At 33.8% G+C, this 21,115-nt stretch overlaps 1 protein-coding gene across 1 annotated transcript in view; it reads right to left on the reverse strand.

The window, feature by feature from the left end:
• The window catches only part of LOC119068456 (acetylcholine receptor subunit alpha-like), a 36,122-nt gene that overhangs the window by 13,723 nt on the left and 1,284 nt on the right, over positions 1-21,115 (reverse strand). The window contains exons 2-5 of the mRNA XM_037172036.1: positions 13,783-14,088; positions 6,370-6,682; positions 4,980-5,160; positions 3,669-3,784 (exon numbers count right to left, since the gene is read on the reverse strand). Of these exons, the coding sequence (XP_037027931.1) occupies positions 3,669-3,784; positions 4,980-5,160; positions 6,370-6,682; positions 13,783-13,828 (656 nt within the window). The 5' untranslated portion in view covers positions 13,829-14,088. The remainder of the gene's footprint in view (positions 1-3,668; positions 3,785-4,979; positions 5,161-6,369; positions 6,683-13,782; positions 14,089-21,115) is intronic.

The following is a 21,115-nucleotide window of genomic DNA, read 5'->3' on the forward strand; positions in this document are numbered from 1 at the left end:
TAATAATGAAGGGCAAAAAACTCTCTGTCAGTCAAAAGAAAACTTTCCAAATCATTTGAAAATTTTTAAATTTAGAAGAAAACACCTTTCATCAGAAAATCCTCAAAATCAAAGAAAACCTTCGGAAAATCTTCAGAAATCTAAAAAAAACATTTGAATTTATGGGGAATTTTCTAAGCCTATAAAGAAAATCCTTAAAAATAGATTGAAATTCTTAAAAGTCCAACAAATATGGTAAAGAAAATCCGAGAAAATCATTGAGGATTTTCTTTTCGCAAATAATTTATCAAGTTGATAATATCAACGACATTTAGAAATATCCAGAACTCGGTGAATAAGAATAGAATGAGTATTTGGCGAACTAATCGCAAGGAAATGAATGAGTGTATGGCAAAAGAGGACACGGATTTTAGGCAGAAATCAAACGTGTAATTTTGCGTTGCTTAGATCGACAATTATGCTAAGTTAAACAATGCAAATCGTAACATAATTGTCAATCTCTGCAACACAAAATTTCTATTGTGTTTTTACCTTACGGGTTAAGAGAAAAGAACTTTGTTACCTCTAGTCATGATAAATATTTGAAAATAAACGTAGCTCATGTCAAAACTTCCGATTCAAAGCCATGTGGGAATGTCCTCCGAGGTGGTAAATAAAATTGAAATATGATTTGAAGTGAATACGAAATCTAACCGAAAGTTGGATGAAGAACTCAATCTAAATGATCGACGGTTACCCTTTCTGCGATTACATTGATTGATAACAATCTGTGCCAAACTTCGTTACAAAAATTAATTTTCTTTTGATTTGATTGTTCGAAAGAAAATTGCAAATGTTTTAAATTTAGTCGTGTAATTCTTTGAATGTCTTAATTGAACAATCCACCTGATGCTCTTCATTTCGTTATTATTACCGTTATTGAAAAGCAGTTTTCTTTCTGTACTAAAAAAAGACGACGTTTTAGATTTTACTTTCAATTTTTTCTTTTAATTATTCAACAGTTGTCTTTGAACTGAGTATGGTCCAACCAACAAGATATAGCAACGCACGTTATAAAATCAAAATTTTGAAAGTTCTGTCTTTATGCAAACAGTTCGAAAATTACATCAAATGACGTTGAATTTTAAGAGATACAATTATGTTTGTCTGCTAAAAACGTTACAACCTTATTGTCAATTCAGGAAACGATTGACTCTGTTGACTCACATAAGAGCTACTGTTTGACGTGAAGTTTAACGAGCTATTCCTTTAGCTCAAACTCGGCCCTGGCTTAAGTTCTTCCTCTTTTCTTCAAGTGTAATAGTTCAATATTCTCAACGCATCTTAGGAATCACTTAGGAATTCCTGGGTGAAGTATTTCTGGTATTCAGAAATTTGATGACTTTCAGGCGGTTAATGCTATGCATGAGCGGACTGGAATATTGTAACGCGGTATGGAATCCCATTTATAAGAAGTACATCGATGTTGTTGACCGGGTGCAGCGAAAGTACACAAGAATGTTTTTCTTTAAATTCATATTGACTAAACCTCAATATGGTAGTCGGCTTGAACATTGGAATATGATGTCGCTGATGAGAAGACGATTGATACACGATGAAATCATTCACCACCTTGTGGACACGACGTTTAACCGCAGTTGGCATACTGACTAGAAGGCATCTTAGTGTGAGCAGACCGATTTTTTACACATCACGACAAGTTCTTTCCAAGTTGTAACATTTTCGATAATTCAATCAGGTCGTTCAAGAGTATGAGTATTGAGTATCGGAATGAATGTGGTCTTGGATCGGATTGGTGGTGACTGGAACGGACAATAGATTTACGATTTGAAATTTCTTTAAAATCCTTTTTTTCTCATACTTGATGATTAATATGTTATTGGGTCAAAATCTATCTAGCTAGTCAGATTTTATGAGCCGAAATTAATTAGAAACAGTAAAAGTTCAGTCTGGAAACTTCCCCGTACATACTTTTTCGAAAACTGATAACATGGCGTATCATATAGATAGATCTCTTTCTACAGATTGGGAACAAAATCGCCTACTTCATTTTAACTTTCCAATCACAAAGATAGATATTTTATCTCATGTGAAATTTATTCCTAAAATAAGCAAGAGAATAACGTCGAAGAATAATGTTCAAATTCAACAATAAGTGAAATCTTAGCACACGTCGAATGATAGCTTTCCTATTCCTATTCAAATTCGTATTGAAAGGGGAGGAATTAATTATTTTCAACTAATCGAATTTTGGTACACAAAACTTCATTACTACAACGATTTTCCAATAACGACTAGCTTTGCAATCTGTTTGAATTCGTTCCCAGATCCCACTGTCAGTATACTATTATAACACATACGTTCTCATCGCTGGTAGATTCACTTTACATCATCAACGTAAAAGAAATAAATTACATTTTTGAATTTTACGTACGTATTACGTATGTATTCAACGAATTATGCAAAATCATTTAATGTCATTAGTATCATATGCGACTGAACACATCACACATTTCCCCTATGCCATATAGAAAAACTTTTTCATTTTCTTATTGTATGTGGAGTTGAGTGTTTAGGGTGCTTGAGCTTGTTTCCTGATTAACTTCTGATTATGAGTTTATGTGCAAAATTTTTGAAAATTTTGACAAATTTTAATGATTTCCTTAAAACACAACAACGAGCTGTGCATTAATGGAATCAACAACACAGTAGAAGAAATATTTCTGATTGAAAACAATAAATGGCAAATCAGTATCCTATTTGAAGTAGTTGAAAATGTCGTATAAACATTTTCCTGGAGATTTTCTGCAGCAACCTTCGCAATTTTCTCAAAAGACTAAATGAATTAGAGTGAAGAACGACAATGGAGTCTTCGTTATACGGTGCTAAACTCGCTAAACTACGTTAAACCACTCAACTTAAGTACGCTTCTAGTCGACATATCTTGGGATCAAACTTTATCGTCAAATGCATCGTAAGGTGCATGCGCTTCACGTTGAAGAACGACTGCTCTTTATTCCCGCTCTGTGGCGAATACTGCAGCGCAAATCTCAAATCATCACGAATGGTTACCAGCTTGCAGCAACAAAAGAATCTACTAGAGTTGTTTCACAAGAAGTCAAAATGTCGAGCAAATTTAACAATCTCGCTGCTCAAGATGTTCAGTGGTACCGATTTTAACTCCAAACAAGTTCATCTGTTCATCTTTGACGACCTCTTCCCCAGATATAAAGAATCTATATTTCTACGTAATTATATTGTCGAAATTAAACAGACTCAGGACTGGGCACGAGCATTGTTAGGAAATGCTACACAGATATAGAATGGTAGCCCACACCAACCAAAAGCCATCTGCTAATTGAGTGCTCTAATTCGAATACAACGTCAATTTGACTGACTGAAGAGATCTTAACGTTCAAGTCTTAGCTTCGTTGGATTATGCTAAATCTATGATATTGTACCCTCAGCTAAATAAATAAATTTGGGAAATATTCAAGCCAAAACTCTCTATTACGCACACAAAATGTTTGAGCCAAAGGATGGGTTATGGCTGTGTCGAATTATGTTTATTAACTTTAGACATAAGACGTTGTTGTGCACATTATCATGTAATTCAATAAATTAATTTAATTCGACAGAAATTTAAATTTACAATTTTTAATACATACCTCACAGCCGGAACTTCTAATATGTCCCATTCCACAGACGTATAAAACTCTGACAAATCTACACCAACTTCGACAATATTTGTACCGTTTAATTCATCGATATGCCTCAAGTCAACCTAAACAACAGGAAAAACACTGCATGTAAATATTTATTTGTTTTGTCATTTTCTTAAGTAAATAAAGTGGAAATGGGTCCGCATATAAACGGAGATATATAGCAATTCTGAATGATAAACGAACGGAAAGGAAAATATGATACTTTTTGCTGTTGTCGTTGTTCATATATGATGGCAGAAAACGGTTTATTTTAAATTGATTTAAATTGTTTTTGGGAAAACGGATAGAAAGAGCAACAAATTTAATTTTGCAGGACAATGTTTTTTCTACCTTTTTTGTCTCTCGAGTGGAACGTATTTTTGCCACTTAATTTCAGTTTACACGCAAATTATGCTAAAATGTTACGTTCAGACAGAAATGTTATTTTATTTTCTACACCTCGGTAGAACACTTTTGAATGAGATTTGCTTATTAGGACTTCCTCGTATCATCTAATGGTTCTGCTAATTAGAGTCGGCCTGAACACTTAATTTATCAATTAAATACTGAGCACGATAGAAAGTAAGATTTTAGTTTTAAGAAAATGCTGTATTGTCTGTCCCTTGCCAAAGTTGATCATTACATAGCTGTTTGACCCCGGCAAAAATGATCCATTGCATGAATTGCTTGAATTTCTTTGTTATGTATCAACTTTCTAACAGTAAAGCAACGCAATTCATTTATTGGGAAACAACTTTGTGGCACTTGCAAACTTACAAATGTGTTTTTGAACAACTTACTTCGGTAACTCTTTTTCGACAACAAGTGTAAATGTGTATATCTCGCCTTCAGCTCGAACTCTACACATATGGAAAAGACAGTTATACAGAAAACAGTCACCTCTTGTAATGAATTACTTTCGTAGCATCCCACGTAATCTGAGAACTCGATGAATTCCCATTTCGGTTCGCAATAAAATATTGAAAAAAAAACTGTAATTTCACCCAGTGTACAAGACTTCCGCGAGTAAAAAAAAACAAAATAATTTCTCAACTCACTAGGCAAACATCCTAATGAATAATGAACAAGGAACACAAATTTCAATGAAATTGGCTTAGTCAAAGTTATTGCAAATACATTCTTGATGTAACGGCCTCTGAGGTATGATTGACATGGTATCCAGTAAACATATGCCACTTCCACCAAATCGAATGTAATATAAACGGAACATAGCATCGCATATCTACTCGAATGTACTGTACAACATATATATACCTGAAATCCATCATACGTCCACGATCCAAATTTCATAACACACGTCTGTTCATCGAATGGAAAGTACTCAACGTCAATTTCGCATGAGCTCTTGTAAATAGCAGGAGGACGCCATTCAACTCGACCAGTGTAATTTAATGTGGCCTTTGTAGCAAGTGTTACTTCAAAATTGCCATCAGCGCTGTAGGAACAAAGAACGAATGAAATTTATAAAGAAGAATGTTACTTCGATGGTCGGTGTTTTTCAATTAACTTTGATTTTAACACTCCTTTTTTTTCACTGGATGGATATTGACACGGGCAGCCGTTATTTTTGCGGCGGTCTTGACATATTAAAAGGAGATCTGATAGCAGTTCTGCCTGGATTTGTATTGATTTTGATGTAGTAGGGCGAACAAAACACTTAAACTTGCGAGCTAAATAATCTTCCAAGTTAGAATATAAACGGACGATTTTGAAAATATTATGTGAGCAGCACTGCAGCAGCATAAGTGGCGACAATGAACTTTTCACTTGGTTGCCGAATTTCGGAAAGTGTCACAATTCGAGGATAGTAAGATGTTGTACATGGTGTTTCGCACAGAAATCAAAGAATGATAAATGAACGAATTATTTAAAAAAAAAACATTCAGCAGGTCGGTATGTGTCGTTTTTTCAGTGCCCAAACTTGTCGAATTGTCATATGGGCGATTTTTTCATTTTTTGTATGAAGGAAGTGCGTTTTAACCTGTTACAAACGGCAAGCATATGACCAGTATTATTATCGGGTCTATTACTTCCATCGATAAAAGTATTTTTAATCTGGTGATGTCGAATCTTGTACTTCAATTTTTTAACATACATTTTACTATACGAATTACAATGTCTGTCATTATTTTTGTTAGAAAATTATCGAAAGTGATAACAGATGAATAGCCGTATTAAGCCAGGTTAAGAGTTGTTGTCATTCAGCTCCCGAAGGACTTTTGGGTAGCCCGCCCGCCCCTGCTGTCATCAGATTGTTTTACCTCAAAATTTAGGAGAGACATATGAAACAATCTCAAAATTAAATTTCTGTTGAGTTATCTATGACTTCACTCTTATGGCAGCACTGAAACGAACGTGACACACTTTATAAGCGATGCCAATGAATGGCATAAATAACAATACTTCCAACATAATGGCTGTTGTAATTAAAATGTTGAATGATTAAACATCATACATGGTCACATTATACAAGTTTCACATTTCCTCAATAAATTTTATCGGAACTAAAAGCGGTTGGTGGAAACGGCAGACACGGAATTTCCCAACATTTATCAACAAGCGTTATCTTTCGAGGCCGAAAAGTCTCGTGACGAGTTATTTAAGTTTCGACTGTTTATTAACAATTTTGAACAACTGTACTCACTTGTTATATAGCACAATATCCGGACGCCAAATGTGATCAGAGGGAACATGTAGCATTTCAACACCACCATATTCCTTTGGTTCCCATTTTAATTTGTAGTCGTACCACGTTTGTTCCACCCATAAATTTGTGGTCATTATCTGATTTTTCAAATTGACATCGATGAGCTGAGACAGTTTCAGTTTAATTCGAACCGTCAGTGCATCGGATACATTTACAACAGGCCGCACAAGCTTATTGTAATTGCTGAGTAAATCATCATATAAACGTTTTGCATCAGGATTGCCGCATATTACTGGAAATAACAATAAATCTGCTTCAATGAATTTTATCTGCGTATAAAGCAACAGGAGGTTATTATTATGTTTATGCTTGCTGGCTATAAAAATGAAAACAATTTAGGAAAAATAAGCACCAAACCTAATCGGAAGAAAACAGATGAACCGAACATAAAAGCCTTTCATATAAATCGTTAATACCCACGTCCATAGAATATAATTGAAGGAAAAATTATTATACTGCGCGCTCATTTTACCTGTAAAGCTTTAAAGTTTTAAATGTCAGGAAGTTCAGAGATGCCAAAAAATGTTTTTCAGCATCATTACCAGACCTGGCTTGTCGACAATCGACTCAGGCGTAACTAAATATTTTATATTAAAAGAAAACACTGAACCGTTCAAATGCCAGTCGCTTTCGAAAGTGTCTTAACCATGTTCAGTCAGCACCTCTGTGTAGAGAGACAAAATTGAATTTTTTAAATTTTTTCTTTGCTTACTTGACATCTTGCTCTCTCACGGCTCCCTCACTTTCTGTTGAGTGGAAACCATACTTAACTCACACCAAAAAAAGCATGACTCTTGTCTTAACGAAAGAACAAAGTCTATTGGCCATTGGCCTCCAAATATTTTATATGAGACCAATGACAAGAGGCTAATGCTAGAGGGATTTCAGATCAAATAGACCAACCGAGCTTGGGGTCACACTTGAGAGAAATGCTAGAAGAATCCTATAAACATTCATTCACCATGGTGAAAAGTAAAATGTAAATCTTTTCCAAACATGAATCTACACCATCGTCCACCCATATCATCAATCGTCATCTACGGTTCTGTCATTTTGTGCACATTTTAGTAAAATTGGCGATATGTGCACTTGTGCAGAGGTGTACAATATTCATGGTGAAGAGCTACTGAGTCACATCAAGGACGACCATTAGCTCGTAATCACTTGAAAAGCTCTGTTGCTTGAACAAACATAAATCACATGACATTCAAATGTGATATGTAAGCAAATTGGATATTTTTTTGGTGAATATTTTCCATATATTGTTTAGGTATAATACACCATTGTATGGTGGTAAGATGTACAATATGGAAATAGAATTTTACTTATAAAAAAACATAAACCACCTTAGAGAAATAGGAGTTTTGTCATGTTTTTTGAACGAATTGTATATCCAACGGCGATTTATGTGGTTACACCTTTGACAACGAAGAGCTTTTTACATTTTATGTATAGTGGGTTCGGAATATTGTAAAATGCTGAAGGAATTGAAATAAAAAGACAGAAGCTTTGCCACAGTTGTAATAAATCTTGCATCGACATGCACTTCGAGTACATATTTCAATGTAAATCTAGCTAAGATTTCGTTTCTGAATTATATGATTCTTTAAAATTATTTTTCGTTATTTATTGCTTTGAAGCGTCAAGCTAACATTTGGCGGTAAACACTAAGCATTTTTCTCGAATTAGATGATACCGTCAGATTTAAAGGGGTTAAATTGAATTTAAATATTAATCTGGAGTAAAATCCGTATGGTCGTTGCCATAATTTAAAATCGAGCTTGTAAGTTTGTTCTCATAAAAAAAAATACATGTCACGGTTCATGAGTCACGGAAAGTCAATGACGAACGTATTATAAGATGTGTTGTATCGGGACTGGAAAAGATGATGAAAAATTTTACTTAGAAATAATGATAATTTTAAGAATGATGTGGATGGTTCTTTTATCTGGGCAATTGTTGTTTGTTGAGGAATAAATTAAATATTTAATTCTGTTTTCAAATATTTTAACGATGAACTTAGGAACAAACAATCAAAGTCATGACGAAGTCATGTAAGAATGTTACTACGTTTGAGTTACGATTTGAAAAGGGAGTGTGTTTCTCTGTCTAAAAACAGAAATTATTTTGTTGTAAATTTTATATTACAGTCTGTCATTCGTTACATCTAAGACTTTCACTTAGCTCATAAGCTCTGAGATATCCAAATTGAGTAATGCTTCGATAATGGTAAAAAAGCGAGTATGAAATGTGGAATGTGTACTACAAAAATGAATTTGTGCAACTATGAGCACTCGATACACTTTCAAATTGACGACTACAGAAGACTTCGACTGGAACAATAAAAAATCAGTGACGCAAATGTCATTCATTTCGACACAAGTGCGACAAAGTGTGACACATTGCGTTATGGTTCAGGTTAAGAAGTCCTTTCAAAAGCCATACTGAAAATAGAGGTCAGCTTCTTTAACATCGTGAACTGAAATGACTTGAAAACTGAATTAATTATTTAACTTGACCTGACAGTCATTGCCTGTCGATTCGAAAAATTGATTGCATGGAAAATTATTATAAAATTGACTGAGTCAATTACTTTATCAGGCTAACGTGACCTGACCAGTCGTGTGCCCTAATGTTAAATTCACTATATAACTACTCCATGATACAATTTCCATTGTAAAGCGCTATAAGTGGGAAGTGTGATAAGCTTGAGTTCCCAATTAAATATTAATTTACATACTCATTCACAATCAACTCACTTTTACTGTATAGCTCCACGCATAATAACCCGAACCAACCACCCATCAACTTGAATGGCTTGGAAGCGAAAATCAACATTGCCGATTAATAGTATAAAACGTTTTGTTTTCGAAATCAGCTAAATAACAATTTTAATTAGATTTTAAGTACCAAAGTACGAATAAAGTTTTTTTTTTCGTTACAATATGAAAGGAGCAGTAAAATAGTGTGAGTGATATGTGGCAGCACTGAAGTCTTGCTTTCATAGAGGTATATAACATAATCAAATCAATTCTATTGGAATTGAAACTACACACACGGATTTTTGAAAATCGACACATTTTCTGTTTCTGTTTTTTACTTGAGTTTTCGATTTCTCCACATAAAAGTACATGCAAAATTCACAAAAAACCAGTAAACCACAATACAGAAAATGTGTCGGTTTTCAAAATTCCGTGAGTGTAACGAAAAAAAAATCCGTAGAGCGTATCCTCAACATATCAAATCTTAGGATAAATGGATGCTTTGCTGAATAGCCTAATTAGGGAGTTTTTTTTTAATACTGGACATTTCATTATTTTCGCTGATATATTTTTACAAAAATTCTTTTTGAAAATTCGCGACATGCGTCAATAACCACCACAATAAAAAATAGACCTGTTTGTCTTTTTACTGTGTCCGCTTGTGGAAATTGAGGTAAAATTGATTTTATGATTTTTTTATAATCTGTATGGAATGCTGATTCCATAATCATCAGGGGCAACTCCGGCAGCTTACTCGTTCCGCCTGGAGCGGCCGTTATGTCTCTTTGGCTTCGCTGAATTTCCCTGCCCATTTCCAAACTGATATCGATGTGAAATAAGTTGTAAAATATTTCTAGATATTCAAAGTTTTTTTTAGAATAATTTTTTTGCTGACAAAAAATCCAAAATGGCGGAAGTTGGAGGCTCATTTTTTTCTGCTTAAAGCTTGAAGAAAGTTTTCGGGATTTTTTAGTATTTCGATGGGATTTCAAGGTTTTAAGCAGAAAAAAAATTAACCTCCAACTTCCGCCATTTTTTTCGACCCTTTTGGATTATTTTACAACTTATTCCACATCGATATCTGTTTGGAAATAGACATGAAAATCCAGTGAAGCCAAAGTGACATAACGACCGCTCCAGGCGGAACGAGTGAGCCGTCGGAGTTGCCCCTGATGATTTTGGAATCAGCATTCCATACAGATCATAATAAAATCATAAAATCAATTTTACCTCAATTTGCACGATCCTTGTGTATGTGTATTTCCCAGTCTTAGCGGACGCACTATCTCTGACTTTTAAGAGAATATATCTTTTAATCAGAATCCCTTTTTCAAAAATATAGAACCGCAATAACGACCACGAATGTGTTAGCATTCGACAGAAAATAGATTCGGTTGCAGAAGTTTGAGCAGCTCTGAGAACTTTTATGACGCAATGCAATCATGACATCTATCTGAACAAAAGAAATACAAACCCTATTTTGATACAATCAGTCTCTAAATATTTTCAATGTTAATGCTAGAAGCAGCGCTATATGTTGATAATTATACGGATATCTAATCTACCTAATGTTCTTTGGTTATTTATGTTTTTGCATATGTTACGTTACATGCGCCGAAAACCGAACTCTTTATATTTCAATCACTTTTTTCGATAGCTTCGCATAAGTACAAAATTCACACGGAAACTTGCCCTTTCAACTAATTATGTAAATGACTATGTTACCTTGAAGATGCTCTTAAAGTTATTGTGATTATCATACCATCCCTGACTGTGTAACTATAGACGTATCGGATAATGTAATTTGAACACATAATGAACAGGGCTAGTGCAGAGTAAAATGAGTTTTTCGTTTCCAATTTTCTAATTATATTTTATTGAGATATAAGAGCATTATTGAACGATGCGTACATGTGGCCAGTGATGGCTGCAAGCCTTTCTATCTGAAGTTATATTATATCATTGAAATATAAGTAATTGTCTATGTTATTATAAATGATGGCATTGGTGTATTCGGATATTTTTCTGAATATTTACAGTTCCGAAAAAGGTCATTACTATTTGCATTAAGTTCTGTGAATTGTTATTTCGGACTTTTCTTTACTCGAGGGTATTTTAATTTATCGTTGGTTGGATACAAAGTCATTGCTATTGTATGGAAAAGGAAGATAAAAAAGAAATATTTTTTTGTGTGTGATTGATTTGTCCCTTTAATTTATTCATAGAAAAAAAAACAGAACCTTTCGTGCCTCCGAAGTAGTATCCAATGAAAATACGTTCTTTATGCTTTGTGTATTTTCTATTTCTTATTCATACAAGGCAATAATATCTTATCATTCAGTTGACTAAAATCTTTCGACGATGGAAAATATATTTAACATTTCGGTAATAAAGCTGATATTTTCTTTTACAATTTTTCCTAGCGGAAATGATGAAGCTCACAGCTTTAGCTATTTAAAAAAAAAAAACAAAAAACGAAAAGGATTATGCTACTTATAAGTTAATTATGTTTCATTTCAACAGATGTTTCTACATTTCTCTTTTATTTAACGAAATTGGAAAATGGTTTTGTCAAGGAGACGACGAAAAAGGAAGCTATAAATGAAATTTTCGTTATTAAAATTGGCGATACGATCAGTGAAGCATCAATGGTTTATGTGGCAATATTTTTGCTTGATATTTGACCCATGTTTTAATGCTTCTGTTATCCATCACTTCAATAATTTATATTTCCATTTCAATCTTTTTGAATTAGGGAAACCATTTATTTGGCCTGAAACTTTATTGATAAGATTACTGACGCTTCCTCTGGCAATTTTTGGAATTATAGTAAAGGAGCGTGTCGTTGCTATGAACATAAGTCTTCACATGATTGAGAACTCTCGATATTATATTAGCAAAGACGATGGAAAATCTAGTATCTGATAGCAACAGTGATGGAAACTAAACTTATAGAAATATTTGTCCATTATTTCGCATTTATCAATTACTATACGGTTGGATTGGTATTTATTTGAGAGGCAATAAATATCGCCAACAAAAACAAGAAAATCTACTAGTCGAAAAGTATTCTTTAAGTAGATGAAACAATTTTAAATATTACATTGACAACTCGTAAAACGATCCTACACTTCTAACATAACGTAATTTGCAAGCGCACACTGTACGATTTTAGGTCTTCTAATTTTGTAAACAAAGTGTACACGGTTGCTATAAGCTATGTTGTACAAGGAAAATATTTTTTGCCGATTTGGTTTTTGGCGATACTTGACCGGAAAAGAAACAGTCCTGTTCGGTTTTTTCTTATATTAAAAGAATGTTGAGAAAATAAGTATCCTCCTGTAACGAACAACTGTCATCTGTTATCAATACTTCAGGAACAAACGACAAGCTCTAAATAATCTGGCCTTATACAGCAAACAGATGAAGTAGAAGATTTGAAATCAATTTATTGAGAATATTCAAATCAAATGAAGTACATGAAGAGAAAAGTGAAGTTCGACATGTTTGCTGATGTGATGTAAGTTGTTGTGGTTTGTAAATATGTTTGTAAATGATTTCACACAAAATTTGTTTAGCAAATGAAAATCTAGATTATTTACCTTAGTAATTCATTATTGTTGCAAGCGTGACTAACAAAAAAAAACCTTCTTCCTTTTTTAAAACGCTCTAAAAGCTTCTACCACAAAGACTTACGCAAGGTTCTGAAAGAACAGGTTAAAACACTTTCGAGTTGATTACGAAGGCGGTGTTATCAAAATTTTCCTGTAGCGCCAACTATCTAGGTTTGGAAAATTTTATATGACAATTTCAACTTAACAAAAAAAAGAAAATGTTTTCAAGTTGACTTTTCAAACAATATACATGTCTGAATTGTCAATATTTGTGTTTCACCCGCCTTCGTAAGTGTCTTAACCTGTTCTTTCAGAACCTTGGACTTACGTACGATCCTTAAAGACTCTGGTACTATAGTCTGATATATACTTACATACAGCTATCACAAAAAAGATAAATTTACGCTGCAATTGCACTACAGAGTAAAGTACCGTAAGAAAAATTTAAAACAAAAGATTTTCCGAAGCCGCATCTGAGCTTTTCATACAAAGCCGATCGTCGTTGAATTTATCTTTTTTGGGATATCTGTACATAGATCACGCTCATTATTCCCACAAATCTAGTACTGCAGATATTTTTGTCAAATCAAAAAGCCTATTTTTCGTAGTCTGTTTGCACGGCAGAGTAAAATAAACCATGCGCTTTTTATGGAACAAAAACCGTTTCATGAAGATAAAACAATGAAATCTATTACTATGAGAGTAAATTAGGTATTAGCACAATTTCGACTTTTAAGAGAACCTAAAGTTTTGGTCCTACAAATGTGGATGATTTAATATGAATGCGAGATCTATGACACTTTTTCATTTTTCTTCATTGTTCGAAATATGTGTGTTTCAAAAATATGTGCTTCGTTTAAAATCAAAATGTTGCTAATTCATTTACCTACCCTTTCTGTATAACAGCCAAATTTCTAATTTAATATCATTTACTAAAATGGTAACCGTACACGCGTTGTTTATTATAGGCTTACCTGATACTGCAAACATAAGTAGCAACGTGCCTCGAAGCCACCTCATCTCATTTCCCGGTAGCAAAGTTTAGCGGGCACCAATCACTGCAGTAATGAGTGGTTAAACCACGCTATGCATATAGATTTACACTCAAATTTATCATACAGTACGCGTCAGGATGACAGCATTGTTTTTCTGTAAGATATATTTTCTGTGATTTCACTGTGTGTCTCTTTTTTATGGGGAGGATTTGTTTGTCTTTTTTTTTATTTTATTTAATTATCTTTGATCTTTGTTTAACATAATTTTAGCATTATATTTGAAACCTGCGTGAAACGATGAAACGTGCTTACAATTTTAGCGAAAAAAGCACTGAAAATTTATTTATTTTATTAACAAAAATGGAAAGGCCAAATTCACAACTTTTCCGATGTAGAAACACTTTTCTATGTCTTGGGGTATAGTCTAAACAGCTTTCGGCGATAGACGCAAATTCTAATTTGAAATATTTTCAAAAGAAACGACGTGTCAGAAACATTCATACTCTTTTTTCAATCATTTTTTTTTCTCTCGCTACTGGATTGGTATTTTCAATTTAGTAAAAATGGATAATCTAAATTTTATTGTAGATGCAGGATATGCTTGTGTATGAATCTGAAAATGAAAATGGTAACGAGCTGTTCAATTAACAAGAAAAATTTACGCATTATTTTTAGACTAATAAAAAAGTTTTCATCCTCCATTGATCGTCTAAATAAATCCTTCACACATGAACTATAGTCGCGTAATTTACGTTAGGCATGTTCACTGAAACATTTCATCAATCGATGAAAAAATTTCAAATAATCGATACAATATCAATGAAACGTTTGATCAATACTCTCTCTAGCATCCAAACTCTCTCAAAAAATTGATGTAGGGGGGAAAATAAGTTTGAGAAACGCTGATTTTTAATATGACTTAATATCAATGAAACGTTTGATCAATACTCTCTCTAGCATCCAAACTCTCTCAAAAAATTGATGTAGGGGGGAAAATAAGTTTGAGAAACGCTGATTTTTAATATGACTTCAAACCAACAACAACAACAACACGAGCGAACAAAGTTGTAGTGATTCATAAACGTATCTACCACCTTAATAATTGTAGTTTGGTTGCTAGGGAGAGTTTGATCAATTAAAAATTATTAATTATCAATGTCGACTGAGAATCAAATTACCAGTCAATATTTATCGAATTATCAGTCGATATCATGGTCGATATTTACTGATAAATCTTTCGATCGATCATTGTCAAGTCGTTTAAGATGTCAATGACAATGTCATTTTCATCCAGCTAACCTCAAAGTTCAAAAAATTTGTTTGAAATTTTATTTAAATTTTTATCTTTTGTGCAGGATCAATACATATCTAGCAAACTATCTCTCAGCTCTCTGTGTCAAATTCACACCTTATTTCTTTGTATTCTACAAACACTATTCTACATTTTGACTGACTACGCTGTAATTTACATGTAAATTCTAAAGGCTACTTGATTCTTTCACCACCTTAATCAAAGTAGTTTGGTTGCTAGAATGAGTATTGGCAGGATGAAATTGACACTTACTTTACATGCATTTGTGAAGAAGGCTGTACTTGACAATGATCTACAGTAAGTTTGAAGGGCTTCAGTCCCGAGTCCTAGATGAAAAGATACATCAAATTCACACCGTAAGTCCGCTGCAAATTCAAAAGGAAACGCATAACAACCAAATCTAAGGCAGCGTTGTATTAGGTCAACTAATTTAATTAGAGCGATTTTTTTGAAAGTGGACCGGGCTCCGTCGGAGTTATTTTTTGACGACATATTGTTTATATGCCCAGATAGTCTAAAATCGTAGTCGTTTAATTTTAATATTCTTTTATTGGCTGGGGAACTTCCACCAAAAGTATATACATGTGTGGGGGTTCATTGGATGGGTATTGTCCAGTAGATATGGGACAAGCACAGATATCTTCCATGTGCGTTACCATTGTTCGAAAATAACAAAAATATTGTTTCAGTCAAAGGCCGGAAATTTTGATGAACTTTAAAAGTTGATATCTCGCACCTGGCGAATGTTTATGTTTAGATCAAAAATCCCTCATAAGAATGCGTTGAAACTCATACGTTCGTACATCGATTCATCGAAAATTCAAATTCTGAAGCGCACTTACGGCGTGAATACTAGGTTTATTTGAGTACCGAGGTGAAATGAATGATCCAATTGATGGATCATTTTGGTGGAAGGATAGTACGTAACCACTGAGTCATCCCGTCTGTAAACGACTGGTCGACTGTATCATAATAACACTAATTATAGTCTGCTATATCGTATTCTGACCAAACAATGAAGTCGATTGTAATCCAAAGATTACATTTCTATTTTATGTGCTACAATTGACCAATTAAAGGTGCTAGTGCAATAAAAATCGTTTTCGCTTTAATGGATTCACGTTTAAATAAACAATCGTTGGCAAAATAGAAGATAATTGAATTACTGAAATTACTGCATCGAAAACTTTTTCGTCGAAAGCCAAAAACAATATCGCTAAAATCAGAAGAAGTGCTGGTGTTTGTTTGTCAAAATGGCAAAATGCTCTGAAAAACTTTGCGATTGTAAATTGACTTTATCGAATTCTTTCGGCGGACTTTAACGTCATCAGTTGAGCGGTCATAATATCATATGGTGTGATTGTGTTTCATTTCCACAATAACTCAGCCAGCAGATGAAACGTTAGAAAGAGAGAAATTATCTTTACCGACATACAATGATGACGAGTGATACAAATATTTTTCGCATTCAGCTGGTCGTGTTATTGAGCTAAAAAAAATTTCACCATTATTTCTGAAATCAAATTATCCAAAAGGACCGTTAAATGGAAAGCTATTTTCATTATACTGATGGAGCCAATACACGAAACTAATATATAGTTGTTACAAGCACTTCAAGAAGTTCTTGTGGAACGTATACATACTATTCTTCAATAAATCAATTCACCTTCAATCATTTATATCTTAAAAAATATTGTTGGTGACAAACAAATGTACCTTCATTGATATCCGAGAAAAATGTAAAACTCTTGTGATAACAATTGGAAATCATCTTGAATGGAGTAGCATTGTTGAGGGGAACTCATGAATTTTAGTCATTGTGTACTTTCTTGCGAATTGCTATACTGCTGCTGAGTGTAACAAAAAAAAGTGTACCATGTACAACCATTAGGCGCTGTGTAACACGTATAAATTGTATGTATGTATATAAGCGTTCTTGCGTGTCAATAAATATTAATGCTCTTTCTTACTGTGATAATCTCCATCGCACGCACCCTTTTTTCATAATAGCAATTTAATGGTGTCACTTATAACATAACTCAGACTAATGATGGTTGCGAAAATGTTTGGTGATGTTGATCCACACACACTTTTTTTGCGCGTAACGTGATTTACGTTTTCCTATATGATATCACATGGAAACCGGGATTTCCTTCCACGGTTGAGAGTGTGTATGGAGTTATAGACACACGAACGATCAAACTGCAAAATGACACGATGAATAGCAGGGTAGCATGTTCCATCATTGCAATATGCATTTTATTTCGAAGCATTTGAGCGAACTGAAACATTTTTATTTTTCGGATGCAAGACTCTTCTCGATATCAATACAATTCGTAAAATAGGAGCATGTTCGGTGAGATGATTGTAACCCTTCAGCCATTGAGTTGTTTTTTTTTTGCTGAGTTTAAAATTAATGGCATGAAATAAAGTAAAAAATTGAGAATTTATGATTTGCTGTATTTTGCGTGTATATAACGTGGGTACAGATATATTTCTGATTATTTATTGGTGTACACAGTATCAACACATACTGAACATCATGACGGGGTTGTATGCTTAAAAATGTTGTTTTTCTTCATATTTTCGTTTTAAATCTGTTGTCATTTTTTGTAAGGTCCAAACCATATTTTTTATCAAAATGAGTTTGTTTTCTGGTGAGGTGTAGGTTGGAGAGAAAACCTTTTTTTTTGCAATCTTACACTGATTCGTCATCGAATTGAAATAATTGTGAGGCTAGAGTCAAAGTTAGCATGTTACGTAGTGGTGATACGGTCTTATGTCATCCTGAACAGTAAATGTATATATTGGGAAGGCACTCATCGCGAGAATTCCAAAATTGATAAAAATTCTTGACGTGGTTTCGCTCAAGTTGAAACATCAACAATAAGTAGAATTTCGGAAAGTTTTTCAAAAAATCTGTTGTTTCGAATTCTTCATTAAATTATGGACAATATAACGGGTAATTTGACTAAGGTCAGTCCTAGATTTCAATTCAGATTTGAGCAATTTTTCATTCGGAACAACAAGGACTGTTGTCAACATTTTATGTCTCTGCGCTATAAATTTGAAGAATCCATTACACGTAAAAAGTGCTCTACTCAATAATTGATCCGGCACATAAAATATGAAAAGTATCTTTTCGGAAAAATGATCAGAATGCCCGGGTGGTTATGTGCTTTTTCGATTAAAATTATTATTTTTTTTAAATCGATCCACCCTAACTTACTGTTCCTGACTACAAATCAGTTACGATTGATTAGGTAACTGTTTCAGGTACTCTTCAAGGGCACATGGTTAACTAACGTTGGAGGTGGAACGTGGCTTTTTTTTTCATTTTACCTTCAGATTCAGTTTTTCGAGATATCTACAGACGTTTCGGAAATAATTGTCTTAGGGATCGCAAAAAGACTTTTACTCTATGAGTTATTAAAAACTCAAATCCAGAATTATGAGTTATAGGATTATGAATGCATGTAAACTTCACTCTGTTTTGTTTTACTACTCGAAATCTTTTCGGTACTTTCATATTTACTCGCTCCTGTTTCTTTGTTCAACCCGTTCAACCATTTAAATTTCACATCTTCGAAAACTTTTCAGTTTGTTACACAAATACTGATGTACTAGCGTTGAAAATGTTCAAAAATTCGAATCAGTGGCCACAAGGAAACTTAAATGTTGTCTCAAGCTATCTGATCGATTAGAATTGGAATATTTGGGTCTTTATGACCATGACTTTGTGAATCGTTCTTCCTTTTTAATTCTGGTTGAGCATTTAAAATAAGGAATTGAAAACACTGATGGCGTGGGGTAATTTGGCACACGGAACTAAAACAACACATTTTTCTACTACATTAAAGGTGAACTTGCACTCGATATTTCGTTACCAAAATTTTGTAAAAGGAGTTATTAAGTTGATGACATGGCAAAACAGGATTTGCAGCAATAAACTTGCGTGTGCGAAGTCACCTTTTACGTAGTTCAAAGGTTCGTTCTTTTGGTACCGTGTGCCAGATTCCCCGATACAATCGACGTGCCTCACGGAGGTTCGAAAAAACCGCTCATAATATAGAAACAGTCTTGGTCAGAATTAATTGGCCCCTTCAATTTATTCTCGAATGTCGGAGCCTTTAAAACTTGTAGACATCCTGTAGACTGAAACATGCACCAAAATCCAGCAAACAATAATGGATGACGAAATTTTGTTGCTGACAGCTTTTGAGATTGATACTCTAAAATGAGACATTTTGATAACATCGATTACAATTAAATATCGCTCGTAAAATAGCCCGAGGGTCCCATGACAACATATTCTACGTTGTCCCCAATACCTTTCAATGATGACAAATTCCCCTCATATTGTTGTGCTGCAATCAACTGGAAAAAGTCTATTAGTTACCAGAAATATGTAGAATAAATACGTGACTGCTTGAAAGTTTAAGCTTGTACCGTATCTCACGTTTAAGAAAATTCTTCGCTTCCACTTTGGAATAAAATACCCTACACATTTACCTACAAGGACCATGATTTCCATGATTTATCTCATCTGCAGTTTTGTCGGGGGGTACTCACTTCGAAAAATGTAATTCTTGTAAATCGATTTTGTTTTTAAATTTGTATTCTCATTGATGCCATATTTGAAAACTGGCATAATACAGCCGAAGAAAAATAAGTTTAAAATAAGTTTCGACAGAGTAAACGATTACAATCCAAGTGATAATGCATGTTATCACGACAGAGTAAAGTTAACCAGGCAGGAGCGCTGATTTAACTAGGGACCCGAATAATTTAGTAGCCCTACATTTTTTGCGAATAAAATTTTTCAATTTATGTCAGTGTTCATTTGAGTTCATTTTCATACAGTGTATTAGGTCAGTTATTTGACGTTTCGAAAATGAACCGCTCCTGGCCGGTATATTTTACTCTGCCGTGATGTTATAAAGCGTGCACGTAATTGTCCAACACCCTCTCTAGCAAACAAACTTCGTTTTGACGCTGTCACAATACCAGCATATTCCTTTCTTTTTAGAATCATACACTATAGATTAATTTCTTATTTTACGTGTACAATGCAAAGACTACATTGCATTTTTACCACCTTAATGAATTAGTTAGGTAGCTATAGTGGGTATTGAATTGTCGTACCATTGGTAATACAGCCCGATGTGTAATGAATTGGATTGCAATCTTTGAATATGTCAAAACTGTAGTCTTGACAAAATACTCTATTTGTCAATAATTCTACTGCTAACACCACGTAAGAAATTCCACTTTCGTATCTAACTTGTTCCTCCTCCGTCCCTATTTCTTTCATTTAGTATCAGCATTTTAAATGGAAAATGAAAGAAACCAAGAAGAACAGCTTAGATACGAACGCAAAACTAATCGAGGTTTTCATTTTTCAGACATTTTTTGTTGGATTTCCTAGGATTGAATGCTATTTCTTGAAGTACATTTTCCCATTTCATTGACACTACTTAGTGTAAATGCGAAAGTTTTGGCGTAATTGTAATTTCAAAATATTTTATTGAAGTGAGGTATCCCCCTTAAAGATTCCATCCTTTTATCAGACTTTATAGCTTCGTTCGACGAGTAAAAACGTACATATATTTGGTTCCTTTTGGTATGTATGAATAGATGGAAATAACATCCGTTCATAATCGGATCGATTTACTGTACCAGAGCCACACAACACAATATTCTACGAAGAAGATTGTCCATTCAAATGTGATTCCATTTTATTAAACGATAATTATCAGAGCTATAATTGCATTCATTTCTTGTGAATGGTAGTGTCAGGAACGGATGGTGAACGTAAAATGAAAATGTCTTAAGACAAAAATCTTAAAACTTTCCGAATTTCGTGTACTTGTTTACGAGTACTCGCTTAAAGCGGTTGTAAATTATTATGATGTCTATGTATGTATGGATCCAGGGTCCTATAATATGCATCCTCTACTCATACTATACCAACGTAATATGGTAGAGCTTAATTTATGT

The sequence above is a fragment of the Bradysia coprophila genome (genome assembly GCF_014529535.1).
Source record: "Bradysia coprophila strain Holo2 chromosome X unlocalized genomic scaffold, BU_Bcop_v1 contig_185, whole genome shotgun sequence".
Classification (NCBI taxonomy): domain Eukaryota; kingdom Metazoa; phylum Arthropoda; class Insecta; order Diptera; family Sciaridae; genus Bradysia; species Bradysia coprophila.